The sequence below is a fragment of the Chiloscyllium punctatum genome, chromosome 37, assembly GCF_047496795.1.
Source record: "Chiloscyllium punctatum isolate Juve2018m chromosome 37, sChiPun1.3, whole genome shotgun sequence".
NCBI lineage: Eukaryota > Metazoa > Chordata > Chondrichthyes > Orectolobiformes > Hemiscylliidae > Chiloscyllium > Chiloscyllium punctatum.
In genome coordinates, this window is record NC_092775.1 from 47,095,609 (window position 1) to 47,120,274 (window position 24,666).

Consider the following 24,666-nt stretch of genomic DNA (forward strand, 5'->3'; position numbering starts at 1 on the left):
GAGATATCAGGCTCATTGTGCTGCTGCATTGCCTTGTTGTTTAGCGCAGTCACAAAGACAGAGCTTATCTTGGTTGTCAGCAGTCCTCAATCAAATCAAAGGAGATAGCCTTTAATCAGAGGGCCTCAGCCTAGTAAATCAGGGCAGCCAACCATACCAGTCCAGGAGCTTGGTCAATGTCAGTCAGCCAACTGGTACAGTCAGAGTCAGAATCTTCTACACATAAAGGGTAAGGAGCCAAATATTGGGCAGCTCAAATCTGTCTTCACTCTTTCGGGCCTACTGTGGTTTATTTGCCTCCTGAAATGAGAAAGAGGCAGCTATTAAGGAAGATGAAAGTGGATGGTACAGAGTTGGTTTTATTGTAAATGGAAGTGTCCTGAGTTAGCTGGAAGCACAGAGGGTGTGCAGGGTTAACAGTGTTGGGGATTGGGGTTAGAGAGAATGAGTGAAGATAGATGTTAGTGAGAATGGTAGAGTGTGAGCCTTGGTGGCAGGTAGATACCGTAGAATTGGTAACATGCATTGCTGTACATTCCTCCAGATGGCTGAGGCTGCACTGACCTGGGTGGGTAAGCTCTGACCAGTCTAGTGTATGTCTTCCTTTGGTGGTCTTACAGGAAGATGATGTCCCTTCTGTGCATTATCCTGTCCACCAGGACCTCAGGTATCTGGTGGCAAAATAATGGGCCAATTTTCCCTTCTTTGCCGTGTATGGGCTAAATGTTGGAAACTGCGCAGAGCAGCATTAGACAACCAATGCATGTCCAGGTACCTTTTAATGGTGGTGCCTGTACCAAAGATGCTGATCCATTCTGGGAGATCCCAGCAGTGGCAAGTGGTAGAATGGGGCTAGAATTGGAGGAGAGGATGCTATAGGGCCAGGGTCAGTAGTTAATGAGGTGAGTTTGTAACATGTAGTAAGAAAACTCATTCGATCTTGTGGAGAGAAACCTCCACAAAAATCAAGAAAGCCAAGACTTAGCCAAAATATGCATAAGATTATGTCAGAGAATCATCTGCACTGGTCTCTCATCCTACATCTGTGCAACAACCTTTGAAATCACCCAAAGCTCATGCTTTGGTCACATTTACCTGCTATTCCTTGGTGGTTTCGTCCAAAACACCAATCTCTGCTCCACCTTAATACTGATAATGCTCAGCTGTACCTCATCACAATTAGACTTGAACCACTCCACTCCAACAGCCCACTCAAGTGGCCCTGACTTGTCACATTGCTTCTCCAATATCTAGTATGGATAAAATTTATTTCTCCTTCTAAAATGTTGGGAATACCAAAGCTATTGCTTTTCACCCTGTGACAAATTCTCTTTCAAGCCACTGAACCCATCCATCTGCCTAGTTCCTGTGTATCCCAAACCAGATGGTTATGGTAGATTGGTTATGGCAGAATCATATGAGACACATGATGAGACCAATCTCGCTTCATCTTTTATACATTTGACAGGTAGTACATTGATCCAAAGCAGGAACAATTGCCAATTAAAGGGAACTATAGCTTGTTAAATGCCTTGTTAACAGCCCAACTTACTTCATTAATATTCAGCTTCTGATCTTACCAAATACACTGAACAAACAAGAGCTTGGGCAGTAAAGTAGCAGAAAGAGTTTAATCCAGATAAATGTGAGGTGATGCATTTCAACATGGAAATCAATCCAGGTTCCTGGCGAATTCAACTCATTGTTTGCTTCATAGAGCCTCCATGTTGATTGCCATGCATCAACATTGCAGGTTATGCTCCATGGTCATCAGCCATCAATGTTCCTTGGCATTCAACATTCAACAGTCTCTGAGAATTCTCATGGCATATCTCTGATCCATTGACAGCATGGTTCTATACTTAGAGAGATGCTGACAACATCATTGGGAAGCTGCAGCAAGGGCACTATGTGTTCAGGGCCTCATGGACTGGACCAGGTTGCATGTCCAGGTTGTTTACTTGCTGTCATAGCACTAACTTATTCTGGGTGTACCTGGATGCTCACAGCATCCATGCCTTGCATTGCCTTACCTTCCCTTTTTGCATTTTGCCCCTCTCAGGATCCCAGTACTGCTGTATTGCCTTGCAATTTGATGCAAACACAAAGTCAGGAAGCTTGTCAGTAATCTCAGTCAAGTCAAGGGGGAATGGTCTTCATTCAGAAGTCAAAGAACAATACAGTATAGGAACAGGCCCTTCAGTCCTCCAAGCCTGCACCAACATATTTTGCCCTTCCATATGAAAACTGTCTTCACTTACAGGATCCATTTCCTTCTATTCCCTTCCTACTCATGTATACATCCAAGTGATTCTTGAATACTACTATTGTGTCTGCTTCTACTGCCTCCTCTGGCAGCACATTCCAGGCACTCACCACTCTATGTGTGAAAAACTTTCATTGCACATCTCTTTTAAGCTTCTCCCCCCCTCACAACTTGAACCTGTGTCCCCTAGTAATTGACCCCTCCACCCTGGGAAAAGGCCTTATACTTTCCATTCTATGCATGCCAATCGTGACCTTCTAAATTTCTATTGGTGTTGCCCCTCAACCTCCTGCGTTCCAGTGAAAACAAGCCCGGTCTACCCAATCTTTCTTCATAGTTAAAATCCCCATTCCAGGCAAAATCCTGGTAAACCTTTTCTGTCCAAAGCATCCACATCCTTCTGGTAGTGTCTGCAGAACTGTATGCAATATTCCAAGTGTGGCCTAAATAAAGTTCTGTAAAGCTTCAGCATAACGTGCCTATCCTTATACTCAATGCCCCTTCTAATGAAGGCAAGCATGCCAAATGCTTTTTTTACTACCTTGTCTACCTGCACTACCACCTTCAGTCATCTGTGGACCTGCACACCCAGATCCCTCTGTGGACCTGCATACCCAGATCCCTCTGCATATCAATACTCCTAAGGGTTCTGCCATTCACTGCATAATTTCCACCTATACTTGACCTTCCAAAATGCATCACCTCACATTTATCTGGATTAAACTCTTTCTGCTACTTTACTGCCCAAGCCTTCAACTGATCTATATCCTGTTATACTCTGACAATCCTCACTCTCCACAACTCCACCAAACTTTGTATTGCCTGCAAACTTATTAATTAGGCCAGCTACATTTTCCTCCAACTCATTTGTAGTTCACAAGCAAAGGTCCCAGCACTGATCCCTCTGAAACACCACTAGTCACAGCATTCCATTCAGAAAAGCATTGTTCCACTGCTACCCTCTGTCTCCTATGACTAAGCTAGTCATAATAAGTCAAGGTCAGCCTCCAATACTGAGGAAGGGTCACTCAAGCCAAAACATTAACTTTGACTTTTCTCCACTGATGCTGCCAGATTAGCTGAGATAATCCCACAAATTCTGTTTTTGTCTCCAACCCCAGCTGAGGTTTTGAATGCAGACAATCAGCCACTAGGGGGTGAAGCACCAAATGTCAGGCAGCCCAGCTCCAGTTTGACTCTTTCTGCCCTACTGGGGCTGTTTTCCTTCAGGAATGAGGGAGGAGTAGGGATTATGAAGATGAAAGTGGATGCTATGCGGTTACTTTTGGTGAAGGTGGAGAGGTTTCCCAAACAGTGATTAGGAAACACATAAGGCATGCAGGGTTAGTGTTTTCAGAGACTATTCTCGAATATCCAGCAGTGGCAATTTATTTTTGGCATTGGCACATGGCAAGATGAACCTGGAATTGGATGAGGTGGGGTCCATTAGAGCGGGTAGGTGCTTGATTAGGTAAGTTTGGTAAGATATAGCAAAATAAAACTATTTTAAAACTTTCAAATATCTTGGCATAATTAGCAGTTAGTGAAGATTTAGCCCCAGAATCTTAACTGGACTAGTTTTGGTTAAAAGTGAAGGTCAGAAGCCGGATTATTCTGCAATAATTGGTTCATTTTCTAATCCCTCCAAAACCTTACCATCATTTACAAATCTCAAATTAGAAGATCAATGGGATATTTGACCGGATGGCACAGCCACAACAATAATCAAGAAACTGGATACCATCCAGAAGACAGCAGCTTATTGCAAAGTGATCACATTACAGATGGTATCAAACTGGGAGGAGAAGCAGTAAATGAGAGAGACACATCTGAAACTGCAGAACCAGTTGGATATGATGTATAACAGCAGTAATGTTTCAAACCCTTCTTCAGAAGTGAAATCATATCAGACTTGAAATGTTAGCCCTGTTTCACTCTTCACAGATTCTGCCAGACCTGCTGAGTTTCTCCAGCACTTCCTGATTTCAGCTTAGATTTCCAGCATCCCAGTACTTGCTTTAATCAGGATATTTACAAGGATAGAACAATGACAAATTTACCTTGGACAAATGTGAAACGATTTACAAATGAAGAAAAATAGACAGTATGCATATTCTATGGATGATATTTAAACAGCTTAAGGATGTAGGTGGGGAAGAGTAGTTGATGCAAAGCATGCTCAACAGTGCACAACAGCAATAAAAAAAGCACTGCAAGATATTGAACAGTCAAAACAATAGCATAGAAGAGGAAATGATGATCAAACTTTACAGTTTCCTAGTCAGAATTCATAATTCAATACTGAGCTATTTTTTAAAACCTATATGTTAATCTGAACACCAATGATAACCTTATCTAATTTGCAAATAATGCTAAAATTTAAGACAAAAGCTAACAAAAATTATTTGTCAACAATTTAAACATAATTATGGATTGGAATGGGAATATGAAAATTAAACTTTCTGCGCAGCAAATATAAGATTGCGTTATATTGTGTCATCAACAAAGTAATTATAGAGTCAAGAGTGTGGTGCTGGGAAAGCACAGCAGGTCAGGCAGCATCTGAGGAGCAGGAAAAATCCCTATTGAAGCTTTTGCCTGAAATTTTGATTTTCCTGCTCCTCGGATGCTGCCTGACCTGCTGTGCTTTTCCAGCACCAGACTTTTGACTCTAATCTCCAGCATCTGCTGTACTCACTTTCACCTAAAAGAATTATAGAACTTTGTGAAAAAAACTAATCCGACTTTAACTGGACACAGGTAGAGATAGCTAGAAACATGGCTACTTCAAGTCACCCGTCTCCAAGTTCTAAATGAGACATGCCTGACATGTAAGAACTCTACAAATAGATAAATCGAGGTGTGAGAATTCAAGCTTCAATAAGAGCACCAGATGGGAGGAAGAAGTTCAGAGACTCAGAATAATTGAGTGCTTTGTGAAAACCTGAAGGAGGGTCACTGGATTTCTCTCCACAGATGCTGCCAGACCTGCTAAGATTTTCCAGCAATTTTTGTTTTTGCTTGTGAAAACCTTGATTTGCCAAAATTAACATACCACCATTTTGAGCTTTGAACTATAAAAGCTGGCTGAGTACAGGCACTGTGTGAAATTCTCCAAGAGGGCTTCTGAGAGAAAATAGCTTCAGAGAAAGGAGTATCAGCTAAATAGAAGGGTTTGCTGCTGAAACAAGCAGCAGTTCTGCTGAAACAGTGCAGACAATCTGCAAAAAGAATCCTTTCTCTCTCTCTCTCTCTCAAAGACTACTCTACTTACTGAATAGGAGAATCGATGTTTCGGGCATAAGCCCTTCTTCAGGAATGAGGAAGGTGTGCCAAGCAGGCTAAGATAAAAGGTAGGGAGGAGGGACTTGGGGGAGAGGCATTGATAATACGATAGGTGGAAGGAGGTTAAGGTGAGCGTGATAGGCCAGAGAGGGGGTGGAAGTGGAGAGGTCGGGAAGAAGATTGCAGGTCAAGAAGGCGGTGCGGAGTCCGAGGGTCCGCCCCGTGGCTGAACACTTTAACTCCCCCTCCCACTCCACCAAGGACGTGCAGATCCTTGGCCTCCTCCATTGCCAGACCATGGCAACATGATGCCTGGAGGAAGTGCGCCTCACCTTCCGCCTAGGAACCCTCCAACCACAAGGGATGAATGCAGATTTCTCCAGCTTTCTCATTTCCCCTCCCCCCACCTTATCTCAGTCCCAACCCTCAGACTCAGCACCACCTTCTTGACCTGCAATCTTCTTCCCGACCTCTCTGCCCCCACCCCCTCTCTGGCCTATCACCCTCACCTTAACCTCCTTCCACGCCCCTCCCCCAAGTCCCTCCTCCCTACCTTTATTCTTAGCCTGCTTGGCACACCTTCTTCATTCCCGAAGAAGGGCTTATGCCCGAAATGTCGATTCTCCTGCTCCTTAGATGCTGCCTGACCTGCTGCGCTTTTCCAGCAACACATTTTTCAGTTCTGATCTCCAGCATCTGCAGTCCTCACTTTCTCCTACTTACTGAATATACTGGTACAAGAAATTTCCCAATATTCAGCTACAGAAGCCATCACAGCTGCTGGATCTAACTACAAGGTTAGACCTTTTCATCTCAGCAGAAAGGAACTCAAGCAACAGGCCCCAAAAGTATGCAATAGAGATATTTTGGGGGTTTTTTTGTCTTACCTATAGTTGTTCTCTTCTTGGTATCTGTAACTTTTTAGATATCATTTTATCTGTTTATTTTTCAGGAAAGTTTTGTAATATTTTTTAGTAAGTCTACTTTACTTCAATCATACAAATTTTAAAAAGTATATTAACTTACAGTTCAGTGACCAGGTGGTGATCAGAATTTGTGGTCATGGCAACTGCCATTAGAGTGTATATTTTAAGATTGTTTTTGTAACTGGACATGTTTAAGAATCGAAACTGAAAATGTGTTGCTGGAAAAGCGCAGCAGGTCAGGCAGCATCCAAGGAGCAGGAGAATCGATGTTTCGGGCATGAGCCCTTCTTCAGGAATGAGGAGAGTGTGCCAAGTAGGCTAAGATAAAAGGTAGGGAGGAGGGACTTGGGGGAGGGGTGTTGGAAATGCGATAGATGGAAGGAGGTTAAGGTGAGGGTGATAGGCCGGAGGGGGGGTGGGGGCGGAGAGGTCAGGAAGAAGATTGCAGATTAGGAAGGTGGTGCTGAGTTCAAGGGTTGGGACTGAGACAAGGTGGGGGGAGGGCAAATGAGGAAACTGGAGAAATCTGAGTTCATCCCTTGTGGTTGGAGGGTTCCTAGGCGGAAGATGAGTCGCTCTTCCTCCAGCCATCGTGTTGCTATGGTCTGGTGATGGAGGAGTCCAAGGACCTGCATTTAGGAAGGAGATGTGGCTGTGGTAGTAAGTCTGCTTGAGAATGTGGCTGAAGAGCTTCTGGGCAGAGGAGTTGACCTGGGGTGTGCAGTGAGAGAGGGACTCACTGAAATCCTTGTAGTGGGAGGAAGAGAGCTTCTTCAAGGAAGGCATCCTTGCAAGAGGATTCGCAGTAGGTTAAAATCTTCTAGGAGAAAGTGAGGACTGCAGATGCTGGAGATCAGAGCTGAAAATGTGTTGCTGGAAAAGCGCAGCAGGTCAGGTAGCATCCAAAGAGCAGGAGAATTGACATTTCAGGCATGAGCTTCTTCACCTTCCTAACCTGCAATCTTCTTCCTGACCTCTCCGCCCCCACCCCCACTCCGGCCTATCACCCTCACCTTAACCTCCTTCCACCTATTGCATTTCCAACGCCCCTCCCCCAAGTGTCTCCTTCCCACCTTTTATTTTAGCCTGCTTGGCACACTTTCCTCATTCCTGAAGAAGGGCTCATGCCCGAAATGTCGATTCTCCGGCTCCTTGGATGCTGCCTGACCTGCTGCGCTTTTCCAGCAATACATTTTCAGCTCTGATCTCCAGCATCTGCAGTCCTCACTTTCTCCATGTTTAAGAATCTCCAAGTTAAGCAGCTAGACTTGTGAGACATCTATAATTCTGAACTTAATCGTCATTTGTAGACTTGACAGTTCTAAGCTATAACACGAGTTTTTTTTAAGCAATCTTTTTGTTGCTTAGAGAAAGCTACTGAGAAATGTTCCAGTTTTTTTGGGAGGAACGCTTTCAAAAATAAGTGTGAACATGCACATCTCTGGATTCAATGCTGTAACTGAGAAATCTCACAAGTGCAAGTCTGACTTCAGGCTTTCAGCTCAACAAGGAATTATTGATGGGAAATTAACAGTGAATAGAAATAATTAACAAGAATAATGACTATCTGTTGTTTTTGGTTGTTATCTTTTTAGTGTTATCTGCAATTTTCCATCATTGTCTGTTTTATATTTGTCAAGCCTGAATAATTCCTATATTCCTTGTGTCCCCTGCTGCTTTGTAGTGTTGCTTACAGCTACAAGGGGGAATTATCATAAGAGGGTGGATGTTGATTTTTTTCATACTTACCAGGTTAATGTTAAAAATTGTTTTTTCAAACAATTCTATCATACGCCATAACTCTGTATATGGAACATTTAACAGGCGTAATTGGATGACACAAAACAAAACAAGCCAGCTGGAATTTTTACTCATATTTCTTTTTGTTGAAATGTAGCATCTTGCGAACTGCAGGAAATTCTGAACTCCCAGCTTAATGGGAATTTACAATTTCCAGAGGAAACTGCAAGTGCTCCCTAAATCCTGCTGCGGATGAGAGGAAATTGAACAAATTAAGTAAAGAATTCTTAGTCTTGTCATACAATTTCAAAGATTTTCTTCCAATTTTACAAGATAATTTGTTTTGCAACTTAAAATGTATTTGTTTACTTAACAAAAAGAATAATGTTTCTTTCAAAAGAACCATTTTCTTATTACCTTAAGCCTATGGCCTATTTTAAAAATCACCGTAAACAACTAAAATTACATTTCACCTTTGTAGATTTTAAACTATTTAATTTAACTTTGAGATAATATTTTTTAAAAATAAGAGTTAAGAAAGACATTTAGTTTTCCTTTATTCAACAGAGGGTAAGTACATAGCTGGTGAGATTTCTCATTTTTAAACAGAAAGGTTTGTTGTAGTTGCAAGGTTTATTATCAAATAGGTAATAAACCTCCAGCTCCAACCTTTGGATTGCATAGCCTGTGCTGTGTGGACACTCTGACATTTCTTGGACAACCATATGGGCAGGAAGCATTATCAATTTCAACAGGTCGAGTTCCGAGTTTTTGAGCTTGTGTAACAACTGGTGTCACTGCAGTATATCTGTGAGGCTGAGATCTTTGTGGATAGCACGTATGTGCACCATATATATGTACTTATGTGACATTCAATTACATCACCATTGCTGGTTGTCCAACTATCACAAGCCTGGGGTTATATTAGATTACTTATAGTGTGGAAACAGACCCTTCGGCTCAACAAGTCCACACTGACCCTCTGAAGAGCAACCCATCCAGACCCATTCCCCTACATTTACCCCTTCACCTAACACCTAACAGGCAATTTAGCATGGCCCGTTCACCTGACCTACACATCTTTGGACTGTGGGAGGAAACCAGAGCACCCGGAGGAAACCCATGCAGACACAGGGAGAATGTGCAAACTCTATACAGACAGTCGCTCAAGGTGGGAATTGAACCTGGGTCCCTGGTGCTTTGAGGCAGCAGTGCTAACCACTGTGCCACTGTGCCACCGTGCCACCCACTAATCATTGTTCAGAAACTGAACTGGACTTGTCATAGTACTGTAATGAGTAACTCAACTTCTGACTCCCAAAACCTGTTCGTCTACTCCAATGCACAAGTCAGGAGTGTGATGGAATACCCCCACTTGCCTGGATGTGTGCAGCTCTAACAACACTCAGGAAGCTTGTTCATTATCCAGGACAAATCAACTCAATTGATTGGCAACACATCCACAAAACTTCACTCCCTCCACCACTGATGCACAGTAGCAGCATAGTGTATCATCTACAACATGCACTGGAGAATTTCATTAAGGCTCCTTGGACAGCACATTCTAAACCCATGATAGCCATCACCTGAAAGGAAAAGGGCAGCAGATACTTGGGAACACTGCAATCTTCAAATTCCCCACAAACCACTTACCACCCTAACTTGGAAATATAATACCATTCCTTCAGTATCACTCAGTCAAATTCTGGAACTTTCTCCCAAATAAGCATTTGGGTGTACCAAAAGAAAATGAACAACAGGGGTTTCAGAAGACAGCTCACCATTACTTTCTCAAGGGCAATTAGGACAGGCAATAGAATGCTGGCCCACTCAGTGATGTCCACATCTCATGAATGAATTTTAAAAATTAGGTTGTAATCAGCATGCACTGAAGAGTTTGCAGGGAGACAAGGACTGGGTTGATACCAAACAATCAAGAAGAAACAGTTAAATAGTGCAGGCGTAACCTGAGTGCATTCCCTTTCTGACAGGTATTCAGTTTGGAAAGTTGAAGGAAGTAATTTTTTTTCTGGGAGTGCAACCAGAGTCATATCCATGGCACCATTGTGGTTGCAGCTGTAGATTTTGGTTGGATTGGGGGAATTTTATAAATAACATTGAATGGACTATCACAACAGGAAATGTTATATTTGGAGGAATAGCTGGACATTCAGGATGGCACGTTGCCTCCCTGGTGCAAAGGATGTAATTAAGTCACAGCTAAACAACCTTGGAGTGGGGTAGGGGACAGCCAGCCGATATGGTTCTCATTGGTACCAGCAATGTAGCTAGAAAGAGGATGAGGTCCTACAATCAGAATTTGAAGAGCTAGGTAGGAAACTTAGCAAGAAAGATTTCAAAAGTACTAACCTCCAGATTAATACTTCCATTATCACATGCAAGTGAGAAGGAAATAAGAGAACATAACAAATGAATATGTAGCTGGAAAGATGATGCAGGAGTGAGAGCTTTAAATTTCATGGACATCAAGACCAGCAATGGGGCAGATGAGACCTACACAAGCCAAACAGATACAAACCAAACACAGCAAGGTCCAATCTCCTAAGTGCAGGTGTGTGATTTATGCATGCTACTAGGGAGGATTTAACCTAACTTTCAATTATGTGGGGGTCAGGAGGTAATATTCAAGAGGAATACCAAGGTGCACAGAATACTGGAAGTGACAGAAAACATGAGAATAGGAAATAGTTAGCTGGTGACTTCAGAGCAATGGGAATCTAATAAAGCCTAGATTAAAGTTACTGTGCATGAACATGAATGTGTAATGTGTGGATAAAAAAAAGATTGGTGAGTTGCAGATGCAGATAGTGATGTGGAAACATAATATTATGGCTACAAGGGAGATGTGGCTTATAGAAGGGTAGAACTAGGTATTAAATACTCATTGATACAGCTTGATGTGCAGCAAAGTTAGGAAGGGAAGGGAAGCTGAGAGTGGTGATGTTGATTAAGGAGATTTTTGCAGTGACAGCCCCAGAGGGGTCAGGCACAGAATTGATTTGGATGGGGCTTTGGAAATCTAGAATAAAGAGGATTTTGGGAGTCCTAGTTCAGGTTTATCTTAAGGTTAACACATAGGTTCAATTGGCAGTTGGGAAGGCAAATACAATGTTAGCATTCATGGCAAGCCGGCTAGAATACAACAGCAGAGATGTACTGCTGAGGTTGAATAAGGTTCTGGTCAAACTATATTTGGGGTATATAGAGCTGTTTTGGCCCTGTATCTAAGGGAGATGTGCTGACATTGGAAGGGTTCCAGAGGAGGTTCACAAGAATGATCATGGGAATGAAGGACTGTTATATGAGGAATGGTTGAGGACTCTGAGTCTGAACTCCATGGAGTTTAGAGGGATGAGGGGCATCTGATTGAAACGTACAGAATATTGAGTGGTTTGGATAGAATGGGTGTGGAGTAGATGTCTCCAAATATAGGAGATGCTAGGACACAGCCTCAGAGTGATAGAAAGTGATAGGCGGCACGGTGGCACAGTGGTTAGCACTGCTGCTTCACGGTGCCAGAGACCTGGGTTCAATTCCCAACTCAGGCGACTGACTGTGTGGAGTTTGCACATTCTCCCCGTGTCTGCGTGGGTTTCCTCCGGGTGCTCTGGTTTCCTCCCACAGTCCAAAGATGTGCAGGTTAGGTGAATTGGTCATGCTAAATTGCCTGTAGTGTTAGGTAAAGGGGTAAATGTAGGGGAATGGGTGGGTTGCGCTTCAGCGGGTCGGTGTGGACTTGTTGGGCCGAAGGGCCTGTTTCCACACTGTAAGTAATCTAAAGCGATAGATAGGTTCTTGATTGTTATGGGGATCAAGGGTTTGTGGGAGAAGGCGGGTGAATGGAATTGAGAAACATGTCAGCTATGATTAAATGGTGACATTGACTCAATGCGTTGAATGGCCTAATTCTGTTCCTATGTTTTATGGTCTTATGGTCGAACGCAAATAGAGGCTTTGAATTCCAATTATCTAAGAAATTCTAGTTTTGAATTAGATCAAGGCAAGCAAGGTATATTTTGAAATTATTTTCAAGGTGGAGATGGGTACAGTTCTAACATTTAAAAGGCATCTAGATGGGTATATGAATAAGAAGGGTTGAGAGGGATATGAGCCAAATGCTGACAAATGGGACTAGGTCAGATTGGGATGTCTGTCTGCATGGACAAGGTGGACTGAAAGGTCTGGTTTCCTTGCTGTATGACTCTGTGACTCTATGTTTACTCTGAATGTGGGTGTGCTTTTATTGACAAGGATATGCTCAGTGCTGACATTGAATATTAAATTTTAAAAGTTACATTCTACAGTACTACTGTACAGACTGATTTATGAAACTGAATAAAGAATCCCAATGTGTTAAAAATGTTATTTATAAACTCTATGTTTCTGAAACTTTTTCTGTTTGATTCAACGGTTAAATTAAAAAGGGAGATTGTTGTAATGCGAAAAGAAACTGAAAAAGGTCAAGGACCTTTGGGGGTTAAAACAGATTTTATTTATATAAAGGTAAAATAATGAAATAAAACACTAAAATACAGCATATGAAGTTAACTCTGTTTTCTCTGCAGAGGCCTGCTGAGTTTCTCCATCAATTTCTGTTTTATTTAAAGGTTCGCAAAAATATTCTGGTGAAGATTAATGCCTCTGAAATCCAGGTAAATACTGGTCCCTAAACGCGCTCATTTATTCACATTCTTCTTAGTCATAAACATGGTCTGCTCCGTAAAGGTGTCAAGTGGGTCACGTCGCCGCAATGCCACTGACCGCAACCAGGCGGCGGTATGTGCTGTGGTAAGCAGCCACCAGCTGATAGGGAGCTGTGCGGCCTTCCGGCTGACGGGAATTGGAGTCCACTGCGCGGAAGGAGGCCATTTGTTGGAAGGAAAGCTCGAGCGAGGGTGAACTACAAAGTCCGGAAAGCATCGCGGCCCTGAGATGTGTGTGGAGGGAAGGGGATGGCGTGAGTTGTGGGGGAAGGGAAGAAACAAACAGATCACCACACCCCCCTCCCCCAACCGTTAAGCCCCCAGAGCTGTTGTTGGAGCCGACCGCCCTTCCCCCATCGGCTTAGTGCGCGGCAGGACCTGTTCGGGCTTTATAAAATGATAAATAGGTTTCGGTGGATGCTTATTTCGACTGTGCGTCCTTTTTAACACTGCGTGGTTGATTTTTTTTTATTTTTAAAATAAAACCGGTGAGCGCGAGCCGGGGAGGAGAGCGCGAGCGAGTGCTGCGGCTAATGACGTCAGTTGCCCTTTGGCCCTGTTTTCATGATGGCCGTTTGCGTCGCTTAGAAGCTCCGGGATCTGCGGAGTGTGGAGACAGAGAGGGCCGTCCTGTCCCGTCCCCACCACACACAAAAACACACACATCCCCCCCCACCCCAACCATAGAGAGAGCGAGATCGGGATCGTGCGGAAACCATCGAGCTCTGGTTTTGTTTGCGCGTCTTTTTTTTAAAAAGATCGCGTGATTATTTTGTTTGCTTTGGCCTCACCGCCGCCTTCTCCACACCACCCCCACCCACCCCACCCCCACCCCCACCATTTCCCTTCACCCGCCCCCGGGAAAAGAAAAACCCTCACCACCGCCACCAACAACAACAGCAGCTGCTGCAGCTAAAGTACAGGGAATCGACACTCGAAGGGGGAAAAAAAGATGAAAGACAAGCAGAAGAAGAAGAAGGACCGCACGTGGGCTGAGGCTGCCCGCATGGTAACTAAGAGCCGTTTGAGATTTTCATTCCCCCATTCAGAACCATCTGAAATGGGTTCATGACCCGATGGGGGGCGGGCGTTCAGCGTTGGCTCCTCTAACAATAATAATGTGGCAATCAAAATTCATTCAGCACATGTTTATCCTCTGAGTGTGTGTATGGATGTATGAGTGTGAAAGAGATCGTGTTCTGGACGTGTCACCCAACAACTAACTCACATCTCTCCCTAGTGCTTTTATTAGTTCTGCTTCAAAAAGGTTTATTTCTTTCTCCTTCTTCTACCCCTGCCCTTAAAAATTGGTTCAAGTTTTGGGAGGTACCTGCGTGTGTTTTTTTTTGCTTTTATTTGAAAAATGCGTGTAAGCATTTTAATGCGCATGATGTAAATGCTTACTCGAAGACATGGTAAATCTCAATTATTCATGTGTGCAATTTTTTTTCGCTGTTATCAGATATTTGTATAATGAGATCATTTTTTACTGCCAGAAAAGAAGATAGCTCGTAAACTATTAATTTTCCCTTATTCTTTGTGGTCCATAATGTGAAATTTAATATGCAGTGTATTATTATAGCCACTGATTCACTTTTCCTTTGGCTTTCTTTGTCTTTAAGAAACTCATAGTTATACAGACAAAGATTCTTAGCTATAAGTGAATTATGTACTGTGCAATGTAACTAGTTCAGTTATGTCTGAGTCTTGTCTCCAGTGTGGTGGTCATGGCATGCTCCCAAGTTGTGAAATTTTGCTTTCCATTCAGTTGCTGCTATTTTCATTTCCATTTGCATCCCTATCACTTAATTGTTGAAAGTATCCAGCTTGTATAACTAAAATGGATTGAAATTGCTAACAGATTCATAAATTTGTTTATGATGCTTGGTATCATCATTAGTTTTGGTCCATTGATGTTGATCATAAAACCCCTTATCTAAGATTGGGTGGCATATTTTGTTCTACTACGTTATGTTGTCAATGTGCCTTGTTCATAATTCTGTTTTAGGTATACAAATTTGTGCACTGCACCAGACCATCTAAACAATTGATTATCATTTTGAAAAACTTTGAGTTTAGGAGTTTCACATTAATTTTACATGTCTTGCTATTTATGAGTATTAGAAGTTGCTATTCATAACATTAATGTTCTTGGTGCTCAACATTTTAAGAGCAGGATTGCTAAATATGAATATTGGCTGTGGATTAGGTTGCAGTAAGCGTGCACTTAGCCTTTGGAAAGAGGGCATCCCATAATACTGCATGTTTTCTCAAATGTTTTATGGATCAGAATAGTAATTCACTACATTTGCAATTGTTGTGTTAAATTTTATTATTTCCATAATATTTGTATAGCATTGATTTCAAGGAACCCTCTTTCAATGTTCAACCAACATTGGTTACCACTGTAGACCCTATTTAATGCAAGTGTCATTCATTTACAGTACTGTAAAAACTGCCTTATTATCACCACCACATTAACAATCTCGTGAGTACTCTTGTATCACATAGCAGGAAGTTTTATTGATAAATTTAATATTTAACAGCATGCAATGTGATACCTTTTGAGGCATCAAGAAAACATTCCATAATATATCATTTGGGGAAAATGAAATTATTGACTTGCAGATATTTTGTCTATAATTTTGAGTGTGATGCTTTTATTACCCTCATCTACCTCTTAATATGAGCTAATGGAGAATCCTACAATCAGTGACAATGTACTAGAGGCTAAAAAGAAGCAACTGTGTCTTAACCAAAATTGTTTTTGATTTTTTAAGCTACGAGGGAGCAACCATGGTGGAGCACTTCTGTTGCATCTTTGTTAGGTATTTATAGTTGTCTGTTATCCTTTTCCTTTCTTTAGGGCAAATGGAAGTACAGCATCAGGCATGCATGTGAATATATTAACTCTACCACAAGAAACACTTGTTTTTTAATCTGATGTCTGCAATGGCATCCTTTTCTTTTCAGCTGCTAACACTGGTTTTGATTGGAATTGCTGTCCATTTGCCACTTGTTCTCCATTTCATTACCTGGGGGTGACAATGGTATCTAGTTGCAATGAATAGTAGCACCAATGTCCAACATGGTGACAGAGGTTAAGTTCACTGTGGAAGCTTTGAAATATTTTGCATATTTTTTGAAAACAAACATTATTCAAATGCTTCCAAAAATTATTTATTTTATTCCATTAGAGTGGGCTTAGTGTATCACCGGGTTAGATTTTGAATGGGCAGTTTATTTACATAGTAAGCTCTGACATTACCTGTTTAGGTTGATGCCTAAAATCAGACATTGTTTAAAATTGCTACCACCATTTAAAATCATTTTTCTATTGTATCCAAAGTTATGCAAGTTGTTGTTTTATAGTTTCAAAATCAAACACTGAAAACCTGAGCTATATTTTTGTTACTTTGTAATTGACAACAGTGATGAAAATAAAGCATGGTGACAACTTTTGATTTGCATGAAGTTGAGCCAGAATTTGCTGTCAAGTTAAGGCTAATGGTACTAAAGGCTTATGCATAAATTGTATAAGACCAGGAAGGAGGGAAAGAACAAGCACAGCCAACTCAGTATCAAACAGTGGCTCTTCGATTTGCTGCATTACATTGTTAGCTCCACAAAATGTCATGTCTCTTCTTGCTCCTCCCCCATACAAAATCTGGATTACCACTGTGATGCATGGAATAGCATGAGGTTACTGTTTGGGTCAAATTTAAAATTAAATTTACAATAAGTTAAATTTTGTATTCTAGGCTTATGTGCTCTTTTAATGTTATGATATGGTAGTTATCCCAATACAAATTGTTGGAATGCTAAAGACCATCTAGTATAAGTATTGATTCTCATTCCGTTATATTAATTGATGGCAATTTTGATTTTTCTTTATTGTTCTTTATCACTCCTTTCAATCCTGCAGTTTTTCCTTCTTTTTATTCCTGTTTCTGGCCATGATTTGATATTTGAATTCACTAATTCTTACTTTAACTTGCTCCTTGATTTTTGCACTGTTTATTTTACAGTACTTTCCCTGTTTATGGAGATAGACTATCACTTATCTTTTTTGTTTGGGTCATGATTGTCTACCTTCTCTCACTGATTGTTATCCACTCTCAATTTCAGCAATTTTCCATACATAAAAGTTAAATTTGACTTTGCATTTTCAATGCTCTTTCTGTTCAAGAGAATTATGGCCAATTTTCTGAAGTTGTGATTTTTTTTGAATTCTCTCAAATAAAAGTATCATATCTAGTCAAATGTTAATACAGCTTTTATTTAATAAATTTAAGAATGATTCAGATAGAGGAGACATTGGCCAAACTAACCCCTCTCCTTTTTAAAACCTGCGGGTTCCCTCCAGTCACATCATCTAACTGCTCAACTGATGCCAGAGATTCTGGTCCCAATACTCCAGCTAGAAGATCACTCTAGCTTCTAATTGCTTTCTAAAGAAGTGTTTCCAGATGTCCTTTTTGGGGCTAGTCTTGTTTAAGTTTGTTCTTTTCTTTGTTTGTCCTGTAGTCCTATTTTAACTTGAAATAATGTTCTGGCTTCACTTTTTATTGCACTTAGGAGTTTATATACTCTAATAGTTCCTTTTCATCTGCTTACTTTCAAGGTGAGAGTCCAGGCTTTCCTAAATTTACCTCTCAATGTAGCCGTCTGACACCAGGGATTGACCTTTTATACCTTCCTGTACTGTACCCAGCACTGAGGTGGCTGTTGTATTTTAACCCGAATAGAGCTGAATAATGGGAGACAGCTTCAGTGTGGAGTGACATTTATAAGATGTCTTCAAATGCAGAAATTTTTTTTCCTCTGTGAAAGTAGACTTAAAACAGTAGTTAAAGTTGCTTTATGCTCTGGATTGTTGAAGACTTTCCCATTCAATGTATTTTAATATTTGTACTGTCATTTCTGATAAACATCATTATGTTTCAGAATTTGTCACTTTAGATGGTTTTGAGAGGCTTGGTTGTGCAACACAAGTTAGAGCTGACTAATATTACGAGTCAGTCTGTATGCTGACTGTTTTCATCAGTATTGGTGAAGTGGTGTACGTTATAAAGGTTTCAAGTTAGGTGAACAGCCCTTGTGTGAAATTCCAGAATGTTAAGCAACAGCGTTGCAGAATCGTTGCAGCACTGAAGGAGGCGATTTGTATGTTGCCTGTGTTGGCTCGCCAAATGAGCAGTACACCTCGTACTATTCCCTCACCTTCTCCTATGAACCTGCATATTCTCGCTTTTTAGCTAATAATTGAATTTACTTTTGAATATCTCAATTTAACTTGCTTCTCCTGTACACACAGGTAGTATATTTTAGATTTTAACACTTGCTGTATAAATTTCTTCTCGTGTCTCCATTGTTCTTTTTACCAATTAATTCTAATCTAATCCTCAATCCTTATATCTCTGTTGTTTTCTCCCTCATCTATTCTGTCTGGAGTCCACATTATTTTGAATACCTCTGTCAAGTTTGTTATAACATTCTCCAACACAAGCACCCATAACCCCTCCAGTTTATCAATGTAACTGAAGTTCTTCATTCCTGTAACCCTCCTTATGAAGTTTTATTTGTATTCTCTCTCATACTTTCACATTTTTGTTGAAATGGCACCTAGAATTAGATGTTATATTCCACTTGAGGCTAAACCAGTTTTTAACAAAGATTTAACGTAACTCCCTTGCATTTGTGCTCGGCACCCAATATTATAAATCCTAGGATATTGTAAACGTATACCAAATCTTAGCAACTGCCTTAGATTTGTGAAATAAATTGTTTTAACGTCCCAAAAATCTTCAGTACTATAGCTTTCAATAGCTTTCTTTTGCAGCAGCAATTATAGTACACCTGCAACTGTGAAACGTGTCCAAAAAGACCAGAATTCTACTTTGGGCGTGCCCAACTGCAACTCTCAACTCTCTGTTCTGAGTATTTTAATGACTTTTTAATGGCTTGAGAATGCCAGGTTTATTGAAGTACTCTAGAAGCTCACATGTAAACCAAATTCTTGAACCTTAACTGTATGAAATGATTTTTTAGTGAGGACTTTGGTTTGATGAGATGTTCTTCAGTATCAAATTGAGACCTAATGGACTATGCAGCTGGACTCATGCTGTTGCATACCTGACACTGCTGATGAATGTGAACATCACAGCCACATAAAAAATTCACAGTGGATGCCTGAAGTCAATATCTTTCTCTTCCTACCTCAGATTGGGGCCACTAAGCTCAATTTGCTTGATGGCTGTCTTGTGGTTCAGAATAGTGCCAGTAGTATGAATTTGACTCCTATTCTGGCTGAGGTACACTTGTGCTTGCCTTCCTGCCCTGCTCTTGAAATAAGAAGGTGGCAACCAGCCACCGCTGACAAAATCAGCAGACAACGAGACAAAGATTTGCTGTTACATAGAGGACATGTGAAAGAATCAACCACTTAGTGCATTTATCATTCACTTTATCATCCTTTTTCAGTTGGTGCTACTATATTTTCGATTTCAGGAGAACTCTGTGTCCGTTTCTTCTGAGCATGCTAAAACCACTTTTCTTTGTGACAAATCAAGTCTCTTTTGTAATGTGTAATTCAGCAAACTGAATTAATTCTGAGTAACACAAACATTATCTAACTTACAGAAATTTTAAATCATGCAGATGATTTGCTCCTAGATCTGTGATTTTTATAATCTGTCTGACCAAAGTCATGCCACGAAGCTAGTTGAATTTTTAAGAAATGCCAAATTGCCTCTTGCTGCCTCTGTGGATAACACTGTTAGAAATGGTTTCTGTTACATTTGTCATATTTAGCTATAACACATTATTAAAACAGATTCTCTCCCTCCAATGCGTAGTGCCTTGAAGTGTTAGTTAATAACTAGATATTATCAGTTGACAATCTTATTAAATTAACATTTTCATGACTGTGGCTAGTCTAATCAAGCTTGAACTATCAGTATTTGAGGCAATGCATTTGCTCCTGTATTCAAGTGCACTATAATGTTCAGGTCTTTGATGCTAGGTTTCTGCTACGCTGGTCTTTAGTTGTCATGCATGTTATTGTGGAGATGAGCTATGTGGAGCTGTAGTTTGATTTAGTTTAAATAGGAAGCACATGAGATGGTTTTACTATTTAATTTTGAGGCCTAACATAGCGTGAGTTGAGGTGGTTGCCTGTGAATCTGGATTTCATAGAATGCCTACAGTATGAAAGCAGGCCATTTGGCTCGTCGAGTCCACATTGACTCTAGATGCGGATACAGTTAGAATATTTAAAAGGCATTTGGATAGGTGCATTAAACGGAAACGTTTAGGATAATATAGCCCAAATGGGAGCATTTTTAGTTGGGAAACTTGGTCAGCATGGACAAGTTGGACCAAAGGATCTGTTTCCATGCCGTAAGACTCTCAGCCCCTGAAGACTCAAGCCCGACTCTGCCCCAGAAACCCTGCATTTACCATGGCTAACCCACCCAACCTGCACATCACTGAACGTTATGGGCAATTTACTATGGCCAATCCACCTAACCTGCAGGTCTTTGAACTGTGGGAATAAATTGGAGCACCTAGAGAACCCACGCAGACATGGGGAGAATGTGCAAACCCCACACAGGCAGTCGCCTGAGGCTGGAATTGAACTCAGGTCCTTGGCACTAAAAGAGGCAGGGTGCTAGTCACTGAGCCACTGACAGCTAATTGTCAGCTTATTTTAAATACTTTTTTCTGGGACTACTGTTTTATGGTTTTACTGATTTGACTTGTAAATTTTGAAAAGGGCAATAAATTAATAGTGGTCATTGTCTGACTATTGTAATGTTCAGTTTTGACCTTCTTAACTGAGACTCTACTTGGGGAATTTACAGGATAGTAGAAAGTAAAACAGCAAGCTAAATGTACCACAGCACAATTCCTCCTCCTCTTCCTCCTCCCGTCTTGACACCATCTTGGTGCTGTGTTTACATCCTAATGTAATTTTCCTAAATACATATAAAAATGTTCCTTTGCATACAGGTCAGAGAAGTGCTGAAATTTAAAAAAGGTCAGTGGATGATGTATATCTCCAAAGAACAAAACAATAAATTTAGCAATGCAAAACATTCAAGTTTAATGTTTTAATTTTTTTTTCTTTATCCATATCAAGTAAAGATTAAAAGTGACAATATTTACATAAGATTTTTTTGGAAACATTTTACTGCACCTATTTGGGGCTCTCATTTCAGAGGGCAAAATATAAATTTTTATCGTTAATTTCTTTTATTTGCTACATCTTCACAAAAAAGCTCTGCAAATACCATATATATTCGTGTATAGATCAGTCTCGCGTATAAATAGATCCCTTATTTTGACCAAAAATCTTGTATTTTCCATATCTCATGTATAAGTTGACCTACTATATCTTATTAAATCGCATTCATTCGTTCATATCGGTAACTCGATTCATCATCCTTTGACTGACTGTATCGCCTCTCCATTCATTCAAACTCAACTTATTGCACTTGATTTATTACAGCGCGTTTTGATTCATTCATTTATTCAGACCAGTACTAAGTCTATCAGTACTTATGGCACTTTGTTCACTCTATGTCCAAAAGTTAATATCGTTAAAAAGTTAATCACTTTAATCCTGCCAGTATATCTGAATAAAAGTGAGATATATTAGCTACATACTGGTATATCTTTAATTTTTTTAACAAATGTGTTAATGTTGCTGAGGTTCATAACATACAAGAGTAAATGTGAGGGAAATGGAAGAATTTAGTGGGCAAGTTTATAGACGTTTACTCTTTCAGAATTTAATAAATGTTTTATTTTTAGTGTGCCATTATACCAGGCCATGATGTTGGACTGTGATTGGCAGGATTTAAGTGAATCTTTGAATTTTAATACTGGTCTCTTGCTTTTATCCAGTAATTACCTTTACCATAATTCATTGTGTTTTTCTTCTTCACCCAGGATTTATTGTGCAATCAGATCTACTTTTGCTAATAATACAATATTTTGAACTGCAGCATGAATTTCAGTCCTTTAAAATTCGTGCCCCTAATTTCAGCTTTAAAAAACTGTCTTAAAAATCCAACCTATACACTAGTATATACGGTATGCTTGAACTTTTGCCCTGTGTTAAATTCAGAACATTCCTCCAACCTAATGGAATAACTCATCCAAATGTTTGTGGAGATGAAAAATTATTACATTTGTGTTCTGTTTAAACACAAAATCAGTAATGGCAACATTTGAAATACTTTTGAGAAGAAAATCTTGGTGTTTTGCAAATTTGTAATTGTTTTCCACTTCATGTGTCACATGTAACCTGCTGTGAATGGCTCCTTAAAATTTTGAACACCATTTATCATTCAGTTTGTAATGGGCAACATAATAGGAAAGCTGCTGAGATAAATGGAAGCACATCTGTAAAAATCTAGTGTTATAGTTGTCATTTGCTCAGAATTGTCATTTTTTTAATTTAACAAACTGGCCTGATTTTGAATTGTATCAAGGAACTGCCAAAGAATTACCTTCGCATTCATGTAGAAGCTTGAAGAATTCCATCATGTGCCCTTGACACACAGTTTATCACTCTGAAGAGAGCATGATACAAAATATCATGATATAAATCTTCTGTCCTTTTTAAAAAAAAATGAAGTGCAGGATATTCTTTGGTTGCAAGCACTTCCGGGCCTAATGTTTGGGATAAGTGATTGGAGTGCATGAGAATTAACTTGTGCTGAATTTAATACATTTTAATGAAGTGTTTCAAATTTGTTTTTTAAAAATCTGAACTGACAGATTTGAGCTATTTATTTAGGCATCTGTAATGTAAGTGGTGGCATTTGCAGTTTTTAAAATTTGTTTTATAATCCAACAATGAATCTACAGTAATACAATGGTCTGGAATGCCTTGAGCTCTTTAGCCCCCTTGCTGACTTCCTTCCAACACGCCACCTTTTTCAAATAAATTTGGCAGTTTGTCATCTTTTAAGTAGTGTTTTCTCATAAGTATTTTTAATAACTAACTACTGACATTACAACACTCAAATAATAAATGTAGTAAAATGTTGAAGTTTTTTTATAGTGACTCATTAGGTTAGGCATATTTTGTGTAGTAGGTGTGCAGTTTAGAGGAGATTCCTTGAGTGTCCCATGTCTACTGCAGAATGCCCATCTTGTCAGCAATATTTTGGTACTGAGATTCTTTATTAACTAAAATGTTTGTTTTCTTTTAAAAAAAAAACTTGAGGTTGTTTGAATTTTTGTTACGGGAGACACAGTGATCTTGTTTCAAGTGAAGCAATTATAAACATAATTTATGGGTTTACTTCAGCCAACCCATGAATTGTAATCTGTCTGGACAAATGGAACTGCTGTTCTCAAAGCACTGTTGAGTTAAATTGCAATAGAAGCAAACTGAAATATTGGCTGATACTTCACTTGTTGCTAATGAAATGCAGACTTACTAGCTATATAGTTGAGAAGATTGCAAATCAGGAGCGATAATTAACTCTTCCACCCTGCTTTTAAGATTTGACTGTTAACATATCGCTCAATTTAATCCATGCCTTAGTGTGCATGTTATTTTGTGCTTCCTATCGTTTACATGTGTACATATAAATTTACCCCTATCACTTGGGGGAAGTACCTCACTTATATTAGGGGCCTCCCCTCACTGAACCGTTCATATCACAAATGCAATTAAAAAAAAATGTTAAATACCATATGTGACAGCATTCCATTTAGGGTTGTTGTAATATATTTGAAACTGAATGTTTTTCAATAGTAGTTTTGTAACACAGCTGGAAATAATATTCTGAAATAACATAAGATTTCTATCTTGCATGAGGTGCAACCTTAATTATTTGTTTACATCAAAAAAGGGAATTTTTTTAAAAAAACAAGGTAAAGGCTGAGTGCACATAACTGGTTAATCTACATCAGATGGATTAATGCTTAATTTTAAACCTTTCATTGGAACCTATGTTTTTGTTATTCACCTTTTGTCTTACAGTAAGGGCAGTATGAAATCACACAGTTATTTAGTTTGAATAACTATGGTTTGCACAGTAGGATGAAGATCTGTCAAACCTTCAGGTTTTTTTTGACAGTTTCACTGCTAACATCCAAAAGTTTTAACCAGTAATACACTGACTGTTTTGAGAGAGAATTGACAATTGGATATCTATTTGCTAATGTTTGTTGTGCATTTCTTAAGTCACAGTGAACTATGCCAAGCTATGCATGTAGGATTTAATAATGTTGATTGAAGGTAGAATGATGAACTGTGCTTATGAATTATAAGACCCTGTGCTGTTTTAAGTAATTCAGATGTGAGAAATACTGAAAATGGCTAAATGTTTTGGAATGGAGTGTGTATCTTCTCAAGTTCATTTAGCAGCCTTAGAATAGCAAGGCTCCTGACATTTTGAAAGTTAACATACTGAAGCTGCACTCAAATACTTCCATAATTGGCAAGTTCTAATCTAAATTTTAAAACATATTCTTCTAAATTTGGGTTACTTATGTTTAAAATTGTGCAGAATTGAATCAAGTTGCATTTTTTAAACTTCAGAATTTCGCTTAGTTTTCTATTTGTCTTGGTGAGTTATTGTGCTGTTTTTGGTGTAGCATTGTCAAAAAGAAAAGGAAGCTTCCAGACCGAAATGATAGTGATGGAGAGATCCTTGAAATCAGTTTAGGGGTAGTGCAGAAGTTGGATTAAGGAATGTGT

At 39.8% G+C, this 24,666-nt stretch overlaps 1 protein-coding gene across 8 annotated transcripts in view; it reads left to right on the plus strand.

The window, feature by feature from the left end:
- Positions 1-13,222: 13,222 nt before the first annotated feature.
- The window catches only part of LOC140463084 (polycomb group protein ASXL1-like), a 110,534-nt gene continuing 99,090 nt past the window's right edge, over positions 13,223-24,666 (plus strand). For 2 of the 8 annotated variants that reach the window (XM_072556775.1, XM_072556779.1), the window contains exon 1: positions 13,237-13,950. Coding sequence is in view for 3 of the 8 variants with exons in the window: in XM_072556781.1 (XP_072412882.1) it covers positions 13,894-13,950 (57 nt within the window). In the remaining 5 variants the exon portion in view is untranslated. Of the gene's footprint in view, positions 13,951-13,976; positions 14,209-15,721; positions 15,770-24,666 lie in introns of those variants that run through there. The other 6 variants (XM_072556776.1, XR_011954605.1, XM_072556781.1 and 3 more) reach the window with 6 other exon arrangements.